General features: G+C 37.6%; 1 protein-coding gene and 1 long non-coding RNA gene across 13 annotated transcripts in view; one reads left to right on the top strand and one right to left on the bottom strand.

Moving 5' to 3' along the window:
• Positions 1-20,949, top strand: part of LOC111270806 (uncharacterized) — a 39,302-nt gene that overhangs the window by 10,173 nt on the left and 8,180 nt on the right. Inside the window, exon 2 of the mRNA XM_022851222.2 lies at positions 9,366-9,498. Within this exon, the coding sequence (XP_022706957.1) occupies positions 9,366-9,498 (133 nt within the window). The remainder of the gene's footprint in view (positions 1-9,365; positions 9,499-20,949) is intronic.
• LOC111270807 (uncharacterized) overlaps positions 1-20,949 on the bottom strand; it is a 36,354-nt gene that overhangs the window by 8,075 nt on the left and 7,330 nt on the right. For 7 of the 12 annotated variants that reach the window (XR_015315087.1, XR_015315086.1, XR_015315081.1 and 4 more), the window contains 5 exons: positions 20,455-20,561; positions 19,716-19,828; positions 16,867-17,111; positions 16,498-16,568; positions 15,259-15,606 (listed from right to left, as the gene is read on the bottom strand). This is a non-coding gene — a long non-coding RNA (uncharacterized LOC111270807). Of the gene's footprint in view, positions 1-5,568; positions 8,156-11,934; positions 13,707-15,258; positions 15,607-16,497; positions 16,569-16,866; positions 17,112-19,715; positions 19,829-20,454; positions 20,594-20,874; positions 20,938-20,949 lie in introns of those variants that run through there. The other 5 variants (XR_015315082.1, XR_015315089.1, XR_015315091.1 and 2 more) reach the window with 5 other exon arrangements.

The raw sequence follows: 20,949 nt of genomic DNA, 5'->3' as shown, positions 1-20,949 counted from the left end.
CAGCCTGCCCTGTTTCATCCCTAGCATTTCGCCCTCTGATCAGCTTTTACTGGTGCCACCAATTTACCATATTAAAGCATACGGCACTGTTATGGAAGCTGGTCACACTACCGATCCGGAGTGAGCAACATAGATGCGCCCATTTATCAGTCCTGTGCCTGTCGTGTCGTCTTTATCGTCCTGAAGCGTCGTTGTGCTTATGGTAGGTGCAACGGCGACGATAACGAAGATACTCTTGATTCGGCTATGGTTTTTGATCAATCGCCGTCAGCAATCAGCTTTTCCGACTTTTTCCTTGCCGTCGCCTAGAAGCGGAAGATCGGTTAAACTGACGGTGCGAAGCTCACCGTGGTCAGTCTGTATAGGGCACCGTTCAGACAACAACTGGAGAATGTTAGTAAAAGTAGTATATGATGGTAATGTTAAGTAGGACAGGTTCGAGCGTTACTGGTGTAGATACGTAAACGTCGCCCTCATGCCGACGAGATCAGATAATTACGCCAAGGAAGGGCGTCTATTTTTTATTTCTTAGATGCTTTTCCCTCTCTGTACGACTAATAGAAAGACGAATTTGACCGCTGATGATACTGTCACCAATACAGCAGTCATCAGTAGCGTAAGACACTCGTTCTTACAATTGTTTTTGTTTATTGTTTTGTGTTGAGATAATGCGCCGCTGAGGAGTTCAGTACCAAGCGTCATGAGCAAACAGACGTAGTTAATAAATAGTGATGAAAAATGTTGGGAAGGAGTCTACACCTGCAATCTCCCTACAGAGAAAACTAACGTAAAAGCCTTAGCCGAGCAGTAGACAATATGATACACCCTTAATGAAATGGACGGAATCTTCTTAAGATAACAGCGAAGCTTGGCAGGAGTTGATAACGAGAACCTTAAGCTAAGTTTGAATTGTTGCGTCTGTATGTACGGATTAGCCAACAACATCCGAGAAAACTTGATTTACAAGGTCGTACATAACGCGCAATCCGCTGTGAATGTGTGTTGTTTTTTTTTTATGTATGTGTAATCAAGCGGTTTTCTTAAATAAAGGACTTCTTGAATAGCCCAACATATCGCCACATGGGATTCGTAAACAAAAAAACAATTTCCTTTAATTTTCTGGACGATATTTTATAATCGGTATGATTATTAGTATTAATGTTACCATCATTATTAATAATATTAAAATTTATTTTCTCCAAGCCTAAAAGTTATGCTTTATTCTATCGAATTTTTTCAAAAGCTTCGTAATAAAGAAACAGATATTATAAATGGCAAACATAAGGAGGTCATAGCAATAATGACGACAATACTTGCAAAACGAATACACCGCTAAATATGGTGCCATTGATTGAGTTATCAAATGCATTAGAACAGGATGTTGGGAGCTCCCTCATATTTGTTCCTTAGTAAAATTGTACCACGGACATATAGAGCGTCCAAGCTAAACGACAATAGTAAACACCTACTACAAAACTAAGATTTTCGCGAATCAATGCGAAAGTTAGAGCTCATTAGAGCGATCTATTTTTGAAAATCGTTCGCTCTATTATCGTTTAAATTAGCATCTGTGTGATTGGTAATCTGTGTGCCCTACAAACGTATTGTCGCTTCGGTATCGAAATAAGATAAGTTAACCGTATATGTCCGCTTCATATTAGATTGACCTATATCCCGTGTCTCCGAAATCTGTGGAAGCAGAGGGACAACTGAAATTACGTTCAGATCATTTCGCTTCAACTGACAAAAACCTGGCTACAAATCAGTAGCAAACTGAACAATGAGGCCCGGATATGTTTGGTTGATTCTAGCCGTCGTCTTTTGAGACCTGTCATCGAATAATTTTACGACTGATCAGTGTTGTCATTACACGAAGTTCACTGAAGCGTTCCCTTTTAGAGAGAAAAAATTGTAAGCATCTATCTAGGCATCGAAATCGAATAGATCACCTGAACCTTATATATACTATTATTATTATATATACATATTATATATATATATATATTTCAACTAAGCGACATTGACGCAAATCAGAAGCAAGCATAAATCCTAACATAGGCGGTTATCTTTCAACGGCAGCTATGTAACTATTATAACAAATTACTGTTTTTCGAAGGTTAATCAGACGAACGGTTACGTATGTTACGTTGCGGCGGCAGCAGTGTAGGCAAGAAAATAGGTTATATAAATAGGCATTCTATGTAGATTCACAAAATGTACAGTTCAGCTTGAAGTTCAAATGATAGAAAGGTTACATATTTCTGTTACTAAAACGTCGATTGTTTTGCGGTGTCCCCCGCTACCAGTGACCAAAAGGCCACAACGATAAAGACATATCCGCTATAGACACTCTTTTGTTTCCTTTTCTGTCTCTTGGTACCCCTTATTTTTAGCTGGTCATTCACCAGTCAACTCAGTTTTCTGCTGTTTTACCTAGGAAAGGTGACAGATATCATTCTTATCTGTTCAGATTACCGAATTCGACTGATTTTTAGTTGGTCGTGGTGAAGAAATGGAATAGGAAGACACAGATGTACTGACCAATCTCGAACACAGGAAACAGATCCAGAAGTTATTTTGAGGGAAAAAAATTCTCAAGTATTACATACAACACGTCGTGAGGAGCTTAAAGATAAATCGGGACAAAAGATAAGAAACATATCTTTTCTTGGCTATCAATAAACGGCCATATTTACCACAAAATTTTTCGTTATACTCCGATATATCTGTCTAATTTTTTTTTGTTTTTTGTCTATCTTCTGGTTAGCATGCGGGCTTGGTACCCACTTGCTTTGCATAAAACGCAACTGGTGGCGTCCCCCATGATCTTTGGCACATCACTTCAGTGACACGAATCAGCAAATAAAAGAAAAGGTAGGAACATCTACATCAATTAAAAAAATCGTTAACAGACTTCTTGAAATTTTTAAAAGTAACGCATTTACCGCTGTTTGTACAATCTATCCTATCGTTAAATTTTGTTAGCGTTTATTAATCTGGTGTTATTATGGCAGCAATGTTCAACTAGACGACCTCGAAGGTGTTTGTCTGTTCGCGAATAAATTATCCAACAATTTACGGTGCTGACTATATTATGCAGCTGTCGAAAAAGAAATTGCAATTCTCTCAAGGTTCGACTATTGAGTTTTACGAACGATTGTAAGTAAAGGAAACGCCAGTGCCTAAGGTATGCTTCTGTTTCGACATCTGTAGGATACCAATGGTCGTTGTGAGAACATGACGCTACACAATGTCGGAAAATCAGCATAGGTAAATGGTTAATTATGTTTTTTTTTCTTTATTTTCTTCTAGAAGCTCTATTTCTGGCCATCTTAATTATAACTTCCACGGCACACAAAATCTAAACTTGCCCGCCTGCTAAAAGACGTCAACAAATTAACTTTAAAGCATCAAGTTTACGGGACACACTTAAAGGTTATGTGTGATGCTAGTACATTGATTACATTGACTAGGTCTGGTAATACCAATGCTCTACTGCACTTCGTCCAGGCTCTGAAGAACATCACTGCCTTTTAGCATTATGCCAAACGTATTTGTAATAATCCCTTATTATAGGGTGCACAGCGTGTTGTTTAGGAACGGGCCACTCAGCGTCTTGTACATATCTATCATTATATTCTAAGCTGTTCATTTATTTATTAGCTACTGACAAGACCGTGATGAGGGATATTACGTGATGCACTTAAGGTACTTCAATCAGACATTGGAGGTAATTATAATGAGCGCGTCGCACCACCTCATTTAGTGTAACGCATGTCCTTTCTTTCGTGGCAAACCGCAATCAACCCAAATGACCATTTCGGGTTGTGATCAAATGATTAATAGTATCTGTCTTCAGTGTACCAGACTCTAAGTCCTCGCTGTCTCTTCACTCCTGAAGTTCAAAAGTCTTCCGTAATAACATGTGGGATCATTTATATGGCCGTACATGAAAGCCATTTGCTCAGCTGTGGAAAATTTGTGCCCGCCTATAGACAAAGTGTTTTTGACACGACAGATTGTTGATTGTGCGGAGCGTTTAGCTAAAACATTACGCTGAATAGGTCTTTGTTTAAGCTAACTATTTATTTTGCTCACGACATATGTGCAATGATTAAATATTAGTTGCACAAAGATGACGAAATAAAAGTATATGCAGTTCACAAGTACAGCTTAGTGAAGTGCGCTTGTATTTGAAAACCTTTCGGAATATTTTTGTCGGCCAAATTGCTACAGAGAACGAAGGACCACAAAATGATTGTGAATCTCGCGATCGGACTTTCATACATGTAATATCAACGATTTTGCCTCTAAAACTAAACTAACGTTGATATCCGTTCAAGAAACTAGTATTGATTAGGTCCTAAAACATCAGGTCAGTCCCATTCTAAGTCCGCCAGAGGTTGTTTGAGTCGTACACATGTACATTAAATTAGGCCTAACTTTAGCGAGAACAGAGGCTTAAGGCAAATAGCTCCTATTTTCCATTGTCAAGTAGCAACTTGTTAACTTCATTAGACAGGTACACTGATATATCATTCGTCATCATATGTTAACAGCTGACAAAAATAAGAAAATAAATAGCAAAAAAAGCTTTTACTGATAGCCTTTGCTACCGCATACATATAAAATGTAGACAATCGATTTGACCGATACGTGACACGGAGAACAGTGGATGAGAGCTCTGAAACGTTCCAGATTTATTTGTTGACCATTGACCGTTTATATGTATTTATATCAGTTAGGAAATTGTCGTCCACGAAATTTAAGCAGAGTTTAAGTGGAAGTTGTATTAGTAAGGCTAACACAATTGAAAAAATGCAGATTTATGCAAGAGCAGTAGCGAGGGGTATCTTGTAGCATTGCGAATAATTAAGAACATAAAACTAACACGTAAAAAAAATAGGTGATTTTTGTTTGCCGACCCCTTTTAGCATTTTAAATTCAGACTGCAAACAGATATATATATATATGGTTGATAATTAGTTATGTAAACGTAAATATAATACATAAACATATGAAAGTAAAAAATCATGAACATATAATTACCGGATGCTTTATTTACCGTGTACGTCATGTATTGCAGCATAGGTACTTATTAACATCAGAGCAATCTTGCAAAAATAAGCAGATGCTTGAGGCATTCATCTATTACGTAAAATAGAATATTTCATCATAATAAAACTGCTCCAAGCTATGTTTTCTACTGGCTTGTAACTGTTACGACCTATTGAATTGATACCGAGCATAGACTGTTTTCTTATTTAATTTTCGGCTAAGGGTTCTTTTGACCGTAATAGTATTCATTCATTCATCTGTACAAATGAGCTTGTGATGTACTAACATTGTTCTGTTATTATTTCTATTCTGTGCAATATATAGTGTGTTATTTAATAGCGTTTATTTGTTGATAAAACGCGCGCTCGATTACGGAAACGGAACATAGCTTCCTCGTTGTGTCAATCCTTATCTAGTATTCGCCTTACTAGGCCTAATCAGACCGTATCTTAGCCTGAGTCAACATTGAACATAAAACTAAAATATGATAATACCTTCTATTCTACTTACCGAATAGCCACCTTCGCGGTGGTTTAAAGAGGCAACTTCCGTGAGAAGATTTGTCAGTTTCACACCGATTAGTAGTTTTTACACACCGTAACTACCCCAGGGTGTTCGACCTGCCATTGTGATGATGTGATTAAAGACATTTTGATATCGCAAAAATACGATATGAAACTCGTTTGACCCAACTTTATTTAGTTTTGTCAAACACGGCTGCGCTGATGGCTGGCCAACGAACAAAGAATTAATTACTAGAATGACGATCAGCATATATATATATGTACAAGCTGCCTGTACTATGATGTGCTCTTTATAAGGTGGTTAACTTTTATAACTCAAAAACATTTACAGGCACCGTAATTGTAAACTATCTTAGATTACATTGATGTCAAGTACAGATATTCTTATTTGTTAGGACTACTTCTTCTACTCATTTCTCCATGATCTAAAATCAGTATAAACCCACGTATAGTAATATGTCGAGCATATGATTAGGGATCATGTGCTAGGCAAGAATCTAGTATTTCTTATCGACATACGGTATTGTACATGGACAAAATAATTCAAGAAGGTTGCAAAAAGGTGTCTGTAGGCCAAACAACTATTGATTCCTGACATATTTGTTTCGGCTCGATCGAACGTGTAGCCATGCATGGCAGCGGTAAAGTACAATACTTTTGACAAATACATAGTTGGTTGTGTTAATCTGCCACGTAAGCCTTTCTATAAATAAACAGTTGGCATATATCGATCTAAACATCGAGTTTAAGCTTTACTAGGACTCCAACATAATGAAATCTACATGTACAGGTTTTCTGGAAAACTATAGTTATTCTGATTTTAAATGACAAAATTAAATCATTTTTTAAACGAGAAAGTTTCAAAAATCCGCCGTCAGGTATCCTTCCATTACTAGAAATGTCTGTCTACAATAGCAGTATCAAAGCAAGCAAAAAGCACTAGCGAAACGATACAAATAACATATAGGAAAGACTAGATGCTATGATAACCTTATTTCTTCAAGGGTGCTTAAGCTGCAGTTATGTGTATTGCTATATTAGCTTTTCATTTAATCCGATGTCTTTTTTCATGCGGACAGTATACAAAAACTGCTGACTGTATAAAAAAGAAATTTGAAGAGATACTCATAACCTATATACCTTCTCTGAGAATCAAACGCACTAAATTACAATAGTGGACTAATTCCAGTGTTGTTCTATTAATTGACGAAAAAATGTTCATGACAAAACGCAAAAGCCAGAATTTTTCGCAGTACTACTGTTATTATTACGGCTACGCCGGTGGGATTCACCGTTGTTTTTATCGATATTGTCACTGGTCCTGGTTTATGGGTTATTCATCGCAGGACTTAACGATGCTAAATGGTTAGTCGCTGCAGCGGTCGACGGATGGCCGTGTTTCGCTTCGTTATTAGTGGTCGGCTATCCACTGTTTAGCTTGACACTTTCATCTCCACCTGACTGCTTCTTCTTGCCACTGTCGTGACGGAATGATGCATGGTACAACATTTACTACGCGCGCCACCAAGACTGCTGGTGTACAGACCCGTACGTTGATCCGGGTCTGGCAAGCTGTTGCAGTTATACAACGTGGTCTTTTTGTATGCGGGCATGATATGACCTGACGCTGAAGCCGCTGCCGCCCATGGTGAATCAGTATAATTCCATAGAAAACTAAAGCACAATTGCATCGCTTGCCGTTAATCATTATGCACCGTGTCGGGCGCACGAGAAATATAGCCCTCTAGAATACACTGCACCAGACCAAGGGCGGTGATGTCTCAATTCTCTATCGACACGTACCCCTGGTTATCGAGACTGAGAGGCAGCGTCAGGCTCCACAAGCAGCCGATAGCACCGTGGGTATTTTTTAAAAATAAATAATGTGTATGCGAAATGCCGGTAGAAATACGCCGAAGACTTTACTTTTCATTGGTTCGGGTTCACTGCTGTTTTAGTCGTATTTCTTGCTGTTTGTACGGCGAATAAACTTAGATAACAAATAAAAAAACATTTGTGATGAGGGCTATTCATCTACATCTTTTTCGGTGCAGTAAACGAATACGACAGTAAAGTGCCTGCAGAAAGGACAAATTGGATGAGAATGAAGCTTTCCGTTCCTGTTGAGTAGCTGGGAAACAGTATGATAAATAAAGGTAGTCTGGTATTGATAAGGACTTTTGTCAATTTATTATTCAACCCATAATCTTAAATTATGTCTGAATAGCAGACTCATAATTTACACCAATTCTAACATATGATCGGATGATTCGATCGTCTGGCCCGTAACGATCTTCTTCTCAAAGATTATTGTTTTCACTAAATTGAACCGTGCTCTATCAAATTTGTATACAACGATTATCGTTAAGGACTACTACGTCAAGCCTTGAGTAAAAGTACGTTGGAATAGCCAAATGTAATGATGGCTGCTCCCACGACAAATTACCCGCATTTCCTACCACTCCTAGTTAGTGCAATCAATGATAAACGTCTAATTGTTGTTTAGAATGAATTGAACATGAACATAAGATGATCGAATATACAAAATACGACACGGCAGGTCCTGTCATTACCTGGAACTCGAGAAAACCGAATTCATTTTATCAATTCTGTCTACCATCAGCCGAGCAGCCATAGCCACCGATTTACCCACTGTAGTACTTCACTAATGATGTCCATATGTGACGATGCTATACATAACGTCTTTAGAGCAATTAAATGCTCGTAAAAGCGCTAAAATTCTCATTATTAGGTGATGCTATAGATTTGTCTTCCAGATAAATCGTAGATAATTTCTTTTTCGTCATTTGGGTTTGGATGTAACATACTGTATCAGCGGCAATTTTTTTACCAATAGTAGAACCAAGTAATTGCTTCAATAAAGACCAGCTACGGAAATGGTCTGGTCAGCAATCGATCGATAAGTATGAAACTGCCTTTGGATTCAGTCCAGGGCTGAGCTATTGCACGACGTACAGGTTCTCATTCAAAGGCTGTCTAACCTTAATCACCAATTATTGCTTGAGTATGCGCACGTGTTTTTACTGTTTTCGATGCTAATCATTTCCTTAATTTTGCCCTATGCCTTGGTTAGTCGAGGTATATCACAGCAAAAACGCTTTTATTTTCTAATTCGACAGGGCTCTGGTAAGCAAGAAGGCGGAATTATATAAATATACTTGAGAAAAGGTCCTTTATATGTACTTACGGTATGTGATCGAATGGTTCTGGTCAACAAGGCAAAAAAAAAGAAACGAACACTGACAACAATGGGTTCTGCCGTAGGAACGTAACGTATAGAAAACAGCGATTTCTGTTTGTAATATTCTGGGAAGGTCTTTGGCTGAAAGACCCGTATTTAGCTTTTCGTTGTGCTCTACTTCTTACCAACTAGCAATTCATTTAAGCACTTCAGCAATTAAATGAACTTTATATACTCCAGGTGTAGCAATGATAAGTATCGTTGAACAAGAAGCATGATGCACTAACACAATTAGATATATAGATGGCTTTATGGAGCTGTTCGACGTGATTCCATAGTTACTACTACCTAGCTTTTCTCTAAATCTAAATGGATTTATTGAGTTAGTGTATGAGCATTCAGTTTCGAAATGGTTAAAGAACATTCAAACAATGTTTACGGCTATCCATTTCATACACTGTTGTCTTTTAATTAACATTAAAACGCCATATTTTTCAAGCTAACAAAAACAGGGTCTGATGTACCTCACTGCATGTGTTTCAGTCTCTTACGCCTTTTTTTTCATCTTTTTCTACCTGAAGGTGTGATCCGTTTCGCAAGCGCGTCGTTAACAGCCGCAATCGACTGTAATTCGGAGGCAGTAACAACTTGCGTCAAGAAACTGGAGGCACTCGTGTCCGAACAAGAGTTCCCACATGATGACACGTTATGCGAGTATGTATTATAGTTAAACAAGAAAAAGACAAGCCACATTCAATTAAGTTGTTTCTTAGTGTCTAAGAGCGAAAAGACGAGGTCGATATCCCAGGCTTTCGAATGAAACGTGCGTCCAATTTAAACTTGGAACACGTTTAAAATCAGCATTATATTTTCACCGATCGAGATTGGAGTTACACAGAAATGCGATAACCAGTGACGTATATTTGTCTGCTTGTAGATGAGAAGCGAATCTATCAACTGGAGACGTCTCGTAAGGCCGAAACTAAGTCATACTGCTACTATAATGCGGTCTGAGTTTTCCCAAAGTTTTGTCTTTTGCATTTTTTCTCCAGCGCAGAGTTACTAGCGAATATAGAAAAGGTAATAGCTAACCCATGACATGATGGTTAGAGAGAGCTCAATAGGAATATTTGTTCGCTCGATCTGTCTGAACAGCCTGAACAATAGCCTTGACACCCTTCGTTTCTCCCTCATAGCGAATGTACAGAATGCCCTCTATCTATCTATCTACCTAATATCGAATAATGCCAATATTATCGAACCAATTTAGGTTACTGTTATTCATACAACCTAGGTTACAAACTGGAATATACCGTAGCGATGTAAACACATTGCTAGATCGAACTGTTCGATCGTGATTTGACGTGATCTGCGTGTGGTAATTTTAACGCATGTTGAAAAAAGTCATATATATTTGATGCCGTCAGGTGAAAAACAGCCTATAACAACGAGTGTTTGTTTCTATTTTTTGTTGCGTCTATCGATATACTATTACCCATTGCTTGGGTGTTTAAAATTTTAGTATATCTACTTTGAATGTAAGTGTTAACGGTATGCAGTGGCGCGCGTTTTTGGTTGAAAATAGTATTTTTAAGTCGAATTTTTAAACCACCAGCTGGAAGGCTAGGCTATTATTCTCGCCTCCAAAAAAGTATATATATATACATATATATATGTAGATCTGCTAAAATAATATGATCTTTTTTACCTGGCTGGCTGTTCTTAGTCTTATTGTGTCTCACAGTCGAATTGAATTCGATCTATGTGATACTTCCGGATGAGAACTTCTGTCCGTTCAAATATAAGGCCACGATTTTTTCAACAGCAAATTAACTAAATTCAGTAACTTTTTGTTACCAAAAGTGTTATTTAGTAATGATGGTGTTAATATTTGTGGGGCTGATATGAAAAATTAACGGTTTGTTTCAATGGTAAAAACAACCGCAGCAAATAAGTATGTGAGTAAGTCTTTCGAGTCCTTTCGAAGAGTCCATTTACAAAGATTCTCAATAAACCCGTCTCAAGTTCAATTATGAACGCTAATCATTGCGATTCATTCGGGTTGGTGCTATCGTAGGCATCTACCACAATTGCGCAGGTGTAACAGTATTTATATACGAAAAATATGACCTTTTTTCTTTTTAAGATAAACAACAATAATAATAACAATACATACTTTTTTACTTCAACATAGATATAGGGCAACGTATATAATAGTAGGCTGAATATAAGGGAAACATAAGAACCGTAAGCCAGAATGTAGCACAATTAATTATTACTATTATTCCACTTCCTTATTTTCCTTTAATGATTACCATTGTCTTGCCTCAGATTTAGTAATCTAAACACATATTTTTCTGAGAATATCATAAACCGCTGGGTATCGCTGGAACCTCTGTTAACAAAGGGCAGCAATGAGTCCTATGTGTCCTTAAAAGTCGTTCCTTTTCGTATTTATGTTTTTCGGTCGCACAATCTTGTTTATCCAAGTGTTAGAACCTACTGTTGAGATCGAAGCCTAAGAAAGAGGAGCTTCTATATTACAGCTTGCAACAAGCGGAGTAAATGCAATGCAAAACTGGCCATTACTTTCAAATCGAATCTAATATAATGCATCTATTTTAGGGCAGGCAGTGTAGTCCAAGGGTTTTTGTTGGCAATCTTATCGTTTACCCAATGCTTATTTGGTCCGCATGTCGCTTTTCGTATCAGACGAACATGTGGCATACTCAAGTCTTATAAGGTACTCAGTTGCAAAACGGTAAACGTCAGGCGTTGAGTTTAATTTTCTGAATCAACACAGTATGGCGTGTGTAATAAGTACCCGATCGTATTCATTTATAAAAAAAAAAAAAGAAAAAAAAGACAGGAGTTTTATTTCACCAATCGACATTAGGCCGTTTGATAACATAACATTAAGTAGACTACTTTGCTGTCTCAAATCGCGCGACGCACTGATTCTTGCCCAAGGCTGCGCCTGAAAGCTAGCTTATGAAATGGAAGGTCGAATGGCAAAGACAACCCTTACTTTACGGGCTTTTCAAGCGCTCTAAATCTAGCTGAACAGAATTGTACGAGGAAGATTAACTGGTCTATAGCAAAATATCTATTCGTACAGATAAAGGAAACTTTAGGAAACTATGATCTCACCTCGTTGGCTGAGTTTTTGCCCATTCACCGCAATGGACGGCAACGGTTAGCCTAGGTACAGTCAATAAGCAGATAGTTTACAGGGTCAGAACTCACTCGAATGTGTGCCACTGCAAAAAAATCTTCGTCGCAGAGGCTCAACCACTTAGAAGAAAGAGAAATTATTTAATAAAATTAACAGCATCATATTGGCGGAACGAACCGGTAACAATTCTATAAAGCTTCGGTAAGATAAAACGTCTTTTCTTAAAAATAATACCTGTCAATGTTCGAAGAGGCCATCTCATTATTATCAATAATTATAATTTTTTCTTGTTTGGATTATTAAACTATTCAAAAATTGTCAAATATTTCTCAAATACCTAATTAATAAAAAAAAAAATAGTGGTCACATGTATTTTGTCGCTAGTCGACAGAGGTTGGGATTTAGAGGTTACACTAATGAAGGTTGATTTAGATTGCTTATTCAAACGTCTGTCTTCCGCACATGATTATTTCTAAGTATGCTTTTTTGAGAATATCATTTATAGACGAAGAGATCAGCTACGTTGTGTCTATTAGGCGTATTTAAAGTATCATTTTTGACTTAAAGCCCTTTGAGTTATGGTGTTTTAATGCCTTTATTCTATCCCAATCAGTGATAGACTCCAGCAAACTCTTTGACATTAAACGCAAATATTAAACACTTCGGACTAGTTCGTTCAGTTACAAAGGTTCCCAGGTTTGCAAGGTTCCAGATCCTACGAATCGGTCATAAAGATCGAGAAAAGGGTCTAATTCAGATCACTTTTTTTAGGGATTCGATATAGATAGGAATCTAAGTGTTACAAAATGGAGGTTACACGTAGATGTAACAGCTGAAGATGTTTAAAAAAAAATTCTTTTAAACTTACAGAAGCGGAATCGATAACGCAACTATATATCATGTCATTTTACAGAAAAAAATTCTTCAACAAAAGCTGCGAATGTTCTAAGCCTTATCATATTAGGACAAAAAAGCCCTCACCCACCGCAAACCCCGTCTTCGAACGAACTTTTCTACCCGTGAAGTTATTATCGAACTTGTAGCAACAGCTTAGTTAGCTGTGTTCCGCTGGTACTTATCAAAAAGAGAGCGCCCATGCTTCTCAACATTCGGGAGGGTAGCGCTATCGGAGCAAATGATCTTACCAACTGGATCAATTTCAGCGATAATACTCGTATCCTTTATCAAGTCCTTCACATCTCCCGCTGCAATTATTCTAGAAACATATTTACTTTGCACAGCTGTCCAATTTCAATTATCACTATCAGATTTTACCACAACACCATTATGAGTCGTTCTTGCTTCGTGCGTTTTTCCTAAATTCAATGTTTCAGCCTAAATACCGACGTATCTAAAATATAATAAATTTGCATGAATATCTAAGTAAACGCAAACGCGTGTCCGGTGTGCGTATTTCGTAGAATAGCTCTATGTTCTGTCAGCTGTGATTCGAACACAAACGGACACTGCTTGATCCGGTCAAAGCGTTATCCACACCAGCAGCAAACTGTGTTAAGAACCGATTGCAGATTCATCTCGCCGATTAGTTTTGTTATAAAGTTATGCTTACATGGTTGGAACACATCACCTAAGTTCTTGAATGAAGGTGAAGTCTACAAAGAAAAACAGATTATTAAGGTGTCAGACGCTGTCGAATTAAGCATCGCAACGGACCGATGCCTAACGGGGTGAACAGCGGTTCGAGTGGATGAACGAACGGACAGCAGGCGTGCTGGGGTTGAAGCACCTGCAGAAGCCCAAGATGGGAAGATAGCAGAAAGTGAGAAAAAATGCGGCCGATATCTGAATAGCGTTTACGCGCTGTGGACACTTTTAATGCGTTCGAATAGAACCGATTTTCTGACGCAAAGTGGCTCATTTGGCGAAGTAGGTCCCGCATATAAATTTTCTCCACAATTAAAAATATTAAAATTCGTCTAGTGACAACAAGCGGCATATTAGGGGAATAACACACATAGTTCGCAGAGACAATTTGTCTAGATCGGGTTTAATTAACTGTGATTAAAAGGTAACGCCGCTAGAGAGAAATGAAGACATGCTTCAAGCCAAGGAGATTCTCGAGCCACTCTCGTTCATGTTACAATCATTTAAGTTATTTAAGTTTGCCTTTTTACTCCATGTAATAATTTATCTGTAGTCATACCTGAAAACTGGGAAAACAATTGCGATATTTCCACAGTGTATAAGTACACTGCACAAAGTTCTCTGGAAAGCTTGAAATAAACATTGTTTCCCGAATCACTGTACAATCCCTTGGGATGTTGGCTTTTGAGATCGTTTTGCCATCGTTGTGATAACTGGTTAATTTATATATACATATGTTAATTTATCGGCCTGACATTACAGAAGGCCCGTCAGAAAATAGATCAAATAGTTTCTAGTCGTTCTTTCTGCGATTAGCCAGCACACGGTTAATTGGATATCAAACTGTATTCTGCAAAATGTAACTCATATGAGACAAACCAGTTTAACTAAGACCGTTCAGTACGTTTTCGAAATAAATAATGGCAGTAATCCTTAGAATGAGCTGACGGCAACTCATAGAAGCTAAACTGTACCCGTGTATCCGTCAGCGACATTATTATTCATTGCTACACTATATGTTACATTACAATTTTTGTTACTTTTCATTCGCGCTGGACGACTCCGTCTATAAAAATTCCCGATTTCATTTATGGGACAGATAGCTTCGCATAGATACTTTAAAAAGCCCCAGAAAATCTCCGAATCGAAATATACTACCTCAGCCTACTATTGGCTCTGCACTGGTAGAACTAGCTTATTATTATTAACACTGCAAAACGTTACATGATATACAGCGGCTTTCTATTCAGGATGGATAGGCTTAATTGGATTAACTGTATTTATCGAGTAGACGTTTCTGAATTTCGAAACAGAATCATATTCTATCTATCTGAATTTCGAAATAACGCTACACGAAACTTTGGACAGACGCTAATAGTAAACATACGTTTATTTAGTCCAACTCAAAGCCGAAGTGTTTACTGTCTGAATGATATACTCATTTCGCAAAATACGGCAAGCTAAATTTTCCTTGAAACGTCTAATTGGAATTTTCGTAAAATTTCAATTAGTAGGTAAGGACAGCAATCGACTCATGTTCAAGTAGGGCTTGTACTTCCTGTTATATCAACGCATATATGGTGAATCATTTAAATTGCACAAGCCAGTAGAATTTGAATATATATAATGTTGAATCGCTGATAAATTTTTCGCTGAGCTAGCTAGTTCCATTACTATAATGAACACTCATCTAAGTTTCATGCCATTATAAGCTGTTATTAGCGTAAAAGGAAGTTAAAGCTCAAAGCAGAACTGTTTGTGTTGCTGCAGAGAAAAGGTTTCGAAATGTGTTCAGTCTCCCGATTTCGGTTGGAGCGGATTTTTATAGGCTGTGACAGTCGGGTGAAACTGATTAAGTTCATAAAGCGATTTAGGCCATGACATCTCATCCAAGTGGAAATTAACGCCAAGAGACATGGCTACCACCTTTCTCCAGCAAGTAGTCACGTAGTAGTTTACCTGACTGATGCGTTTATGTTATTATATGGCAGGAACTGCGTATATTTCGCCGGGGCGCCACGCGATGGAGGGTGATCAGAAACCTATGATGTCAGCAGAATGAGAGCATCTAATTAAAACCGAAACCTGACCCCTCATAGCACAAAGTATTTTCTAGAGTGATAATATCATTTGAATTTATTATCGTAGCACAAACGAGACCCTGTTTAAATCGTTCGTCTAGGTGTATCTGGGCATTCAAGCTAATTGGCCTATGTGTCCTTTTAAAGGATTTACCCTGCCTATAATGATAACGTTACACTGTGCAATGTATTGTAACCACCAGTTAAAAGGCACACACGCATACGTAATTCTGGAGGATGCAAATAATGCCATTTATTTTACGAATCCGCTCTTTTTCTAATTGGCTTTGATTATATACTCCTTCATATAGAATACAAGAGTACATTAGTAAAAACATAGTCCTACACAACAACGAAAATATTCTTTGCAATTGTGGGCCTATCGGTTACCTGCCTTAAAAGCAGAACAGTTAGAGGCACGCGTGTTCGAATTCGTACCACGAAAAGAATTAGTGATAATATTAAAGTTCAGTTTATATTATAGTTTACAGACCCTTTATACAAAATGCAGTCACCATTCAGGCACTTGAATAGCTACACAAGTTTGAACTTTACACTTTTTGAAGTTTTAATAAAACTTCAACTAGTCTAACAAAAATAATATAATAAATAATGAAACGTATACGAAGCTGAACCCATGTGTTTGACATTCAAGATTCATACTCGACATACTATTAGATCACTGGCATTTGGTTATATCCAAAGTTGCTGTTTCTGCCTCATTCGCATTGCGATATTTGTAGTAAAACAGATAACATGTTTCTATGTTATTTTTTTTTTATATATGAGGAATTTCGAAAAATCTTTTATACTTCAATTCTTAGTACTGCGTCTGCAATTAAACGCACTCACCTGGACACTGCAGCAGGGTCGACCTAAAGCTCTAAACGACAAATGCTTGCAGGTGCAGTTTCTGTAAAAGACTGATGGTATCAATGTTAAGTTTTTTTTTTGCTCATAGTAAAAACTTTTCTATCTTTTGCTAGACCTAAGTGTGTTCATTTTGTATGCTAATTTCAATTAAATAGATTTCTTGCCAAATCAACGCCGAAGTCCGTCGTATTATAGACAGCCTAAATCGAATATGCGTTATAATAAATACGTTGACTAGCATCAACAAACAGCAACGAGGTAGCACATCTGTATAAATGTTAGCCGCTAGAAGGACGAATGCTATATAAACCTATTACTTAGCAACTGTAAGAGTTTAAGTATATGTGCCTTTGGTGTTACGGCCCTCAAGCGTATATAACTCGCATTGCTCATAACGGCTTCGGAGGCCGACGGACGTATTTTTGATGATTCACCGATTTCTCGCTAGTCCAGATGCGTCAACAGCAAAAGATCAGCTAATCTCGCGCCTCAAATTCCCATCCTTACTTTACTATTGCATCGATGGGGTACGGGTCGTCGCCTGCAAGTATGTGCCAGCGGTGGCATTCGAATGTTCAGCCCAGCTTCAGTGCCTGTGAATAACGAAGCTATAATAGTCACTTTCTGTCTGGGGTGCTTACGTGCACAATGTTTCTAGCTAAATGACAACCACTCGAGACGCCTGAATGCTTTTAGGAATGAATAATTGACTAGACAGGGAACAAAGAAATACCTGGAATAGGCAAACGGTGAGAAGGGGCAATTTGAAAATCTTCCGACACAGTACAGTGTTTTCGATCCAGCGAGGCTGACATTATTCCAGGCATGTATTACTATACGCACAAGCGTTGTATGTACTACGAAATTTTACTTAGATCTGACATACGATATTATAGTATCCGCTAACGGGGTGCAAAAAAACAATGCAAACATTGTCCTAACTTAGAAACAATTGCTTATAGTATATTTAGTAAACCATAAAGATGGACCAGTGATAAATTATAAACGTACTATATATATATATATATAAACATACGCACTGATATGAAAAAGAACTTTGCGTTTATGCTTTGTTTTACTCTGCCAGACATGTATATACGTATTCCATATTTTTAAAGTCGTCCTTCTGAATCATCTGTGGAAGCTATATTTTTCCACATGTATGTGCCGTAACATAGTAAATCAGATTGTGTTGCGGCAAGCTGGCTTGGCCCTTTTCTCGACCCCGTCCGTTCAGTCTTCAGCTGTCAGTGGTGCGTTTTGATATTGATATGCATGTGTATTATTTAAAAGTGAGTTAGTTTCCGTACAGTTTCTATTACTTAATTAACTTAGTTCCGATCGGAATTTGAATAAGTCTGTGGCCAGATAGATGTCGACAAGTCAAACAGTGGCGCAATGGCTTTACCGGTGTGCTATAATATGTATTCGCGTTCGCCCAAAACCAGTAAGTTGAATTATCAGAGTCACAATAACTTACTGCTATAGGTTATAGTAAACTTCGTATGTGCATTAATATTCAAAGCATTGCGATTTTATTTCAGTTGCAATCTCCTTTATCCTTAAACTATATCAACTGATATATTCAATTGTACAATGGCAGGCCTATTACCAATGAAATATATATTATTGATATTCTTTTTTGTGCAATAGCAGCTGGTGATAAAATAGAGCAGCATATCACAAGATACCGCTAAGATTTACAGATAGAATAGATTCGAATAATAAATCACCTAAATAAATTTCGACTAGACACAGCCTCACTGAATCCAGCAGTTGCACTCAAAGGGACGAATAATACTTTCGGCGCTCGAACGATTTCTACGCTACGTAAGCGCGCTACGTAAAGCTACCCTGAGAAGCTGCTATTTAACGTGTATCACGACTAACTGCATGCATGACGTGTTCCTGGAGCAAGCCATTATTGGAACAACAGATATATTTAAGAACGACCTGATCGTTGTTTCGTAACGAGTCACTCGACAATTCCTTCCGACTCGTGAACGTTCATTTTTGTGCATTTTGTGTAACTGTGACGTGCAGATTAATCACCCAATATGACCGCACGCTTTTATTTGCTCGCGTAGCGAATATTAAGAAGCGCGCAAAAACTAAGTGGAACTATTTAAATCTGATACGAGTGAGCCTAATTCAATTCTCGGCCTAACAAATACTAAATACCGTGACTTTGTAAAAAAAAAACATACTTTTACCATATAGCATACGTAAGAGATCACCACTACCAGGAATATATAGAAGGAGATGTAGAAGTAATAGTATAAAATTGTGAGATGTATGACAAAATATTATCGCAAGTTGCTAGCACTTTAAAAAGCAGTGACTTACGATGATCACTATTTACGATGGATTAAAGGTGACTTCATTTATAACCCCTCACGACATCAAGCGTTTTGCCGAACTGTTCAATTACACCATATATATATATATATATATTCATCTATCAAACGAGGCGACTTTTACTTTGCAGTACCGTATCAACGCAGCAGTCAGGCATTTCTCTTTGCAACAAAAGAAACTTCATTGAAATGCTTCCTCAGCTTTCGGCAAACCAATCCTTTAGATAACATAAAAATAAAATCATTACTGTCACGTCTTTACCCAACACGACACCATTGAAGCGTTTCACAAAGTTAGACAAAAACTAAATGTAATAACTAAATGGTTCCGATAGTGTGTGTATATGCTTGGTTTCCGAGTGGATAAACTTGTTCAATTATCGCTAGTCTTTAAGTGAAGGATGTATAATAAGATCGATGATTCGCTCGCGGGCAGCACCAGTGATGCGCCAATTTTCTTGCGCCAAAACACTTCGCTTGAAAGAATCAACTAAGGGTTTCGGCACTTCAGCTGTGTATGACCATATGAAATAACATGCTCTGAGCTACAATAAACTGAGGCAAACACATGTGATACGTGTATCAGGTGATGTGTTTTCCTATCAATGTTCCAATGTAAATTAGAAGTCTTTTGTTTGTCTGTCTGTCTGTCTAGCTACCTACCTATATTTATGCATCTACCTATCTATCTACCTTTCTAAACTATTTATCTATCTGAACAAACATTGTCTTTTAGAATAAATCAGAATCAGACTTGAATACACAAAAATATTGACAGTGCTCCAATATTCCAACTATTTCATCAAACGATTTCTACTAATTATCGTATAAGAGACGTACCCGTAAGAGTTGAACTGGGCACTGGAAATAATGAGCTCGTCATAAATGTCGTAGCGATATCAACGGTCGCAGACCACGTCCATCACGGTGCGATTCGATGAGCACTTTTGTACCTAAAAAAAATATTATAACAACAACACTGTAGATTGGCTCTTGACCTGCTATACATAAAAAGAAATCATTTAGACACAGCTAATTATAATATTCAAAGAGAGACTTTGGTCCCAGAGGATAGTATTATTAGGCTTATGTTTTTTTTTTGCTACAACCTAAAAATCAAAATTGTCCCTTTTGAAATTCACCTTTTCAACAACAAAAAGGATGCTCCTTAATCCTGAGTTTGAAGCAAACTTCTTATAAACGCCCTTATTGCCTTGTAAGCTAGAACATAAATCGTTCTTACGATAGTTGATGATCTCTTTACGTCAGATTAGTTAATACATCGTATTAACAAGAACCAAGTTTCGAATTAGGGATTCCGGATCTTGCATTGGCTTTAGTAAAATTTTGGATATACCCTAATTGTATACTATGCTATTTAATAGATTTCACACAGGATTTGTTACACACAGTTAAATATTACAGATAACCTTATTGAATTGTCACGTGCACATAACGTTCGGATGAGTTCAATTACAGCATCGACAGGACATTAGGAAACCTGTTACATCTCGCGAAGAGAAGATCTGAACGATATTATTTGATGAGACCGCTTTCAATCTTTAATATTGATACTAACCTCGTCTGAGTAGGTCTGGTAGAGACATCGGCGCAATAAGTGGGATTCGTTGTTATTTAAGGCTTGCGGTCAGCTACAGTAGCCTTCGAAGATGTTCCTGTCTCAGCCTGTAATCGGGATTCTCTATACTTAACGCAATCTGAACAAACATAAGACACAACCCCCGTGTTTTTTTGTTAATGTCAAATGACTTAACAGATCCTATTTCGTCCCTTGATACAAACAGGCACAGGCATATGCTTAATGACAGAGAGCGGTTTGACCACAATTAATTTCGAGCAACTAGCTAACAGAGCAAAATTGTTAACTCTCGAGTCACAAAGTTAGATTAGTGGATTGTACTTTTCACTGACAACCTAAAAAAGGTTCCCGTAGCGTTATTAAAGTCGTACTACTACTATGTGATATACTTTTATGTACGTTTTGAAATCCATGTGGAATCGTCATCTACGGGTAAAGCACAAACCAACGTATACACCTAAGGTCATAACAGCG

This window comes from Varroa jacobsoni, unplaced genomic scaffold (genome assembly GCF_002532875.2).
Source record: "Varroa jacobsoni isolate VJ856 unplaced genomic scaffold, vjacob_1.0 contig00125, whole genome shotgun sequence".
Classification (NCBI taxonomy): domain Eukaryota; kingdom Metazoa; phylum Arthropoda; class Arachnida; order Mesostigmata; family Varroidae; genus Varroa; species Varroa jacobsoni.
This window is presented reverse-complemented; position numbering and strand designations above follow the sequence as displayed.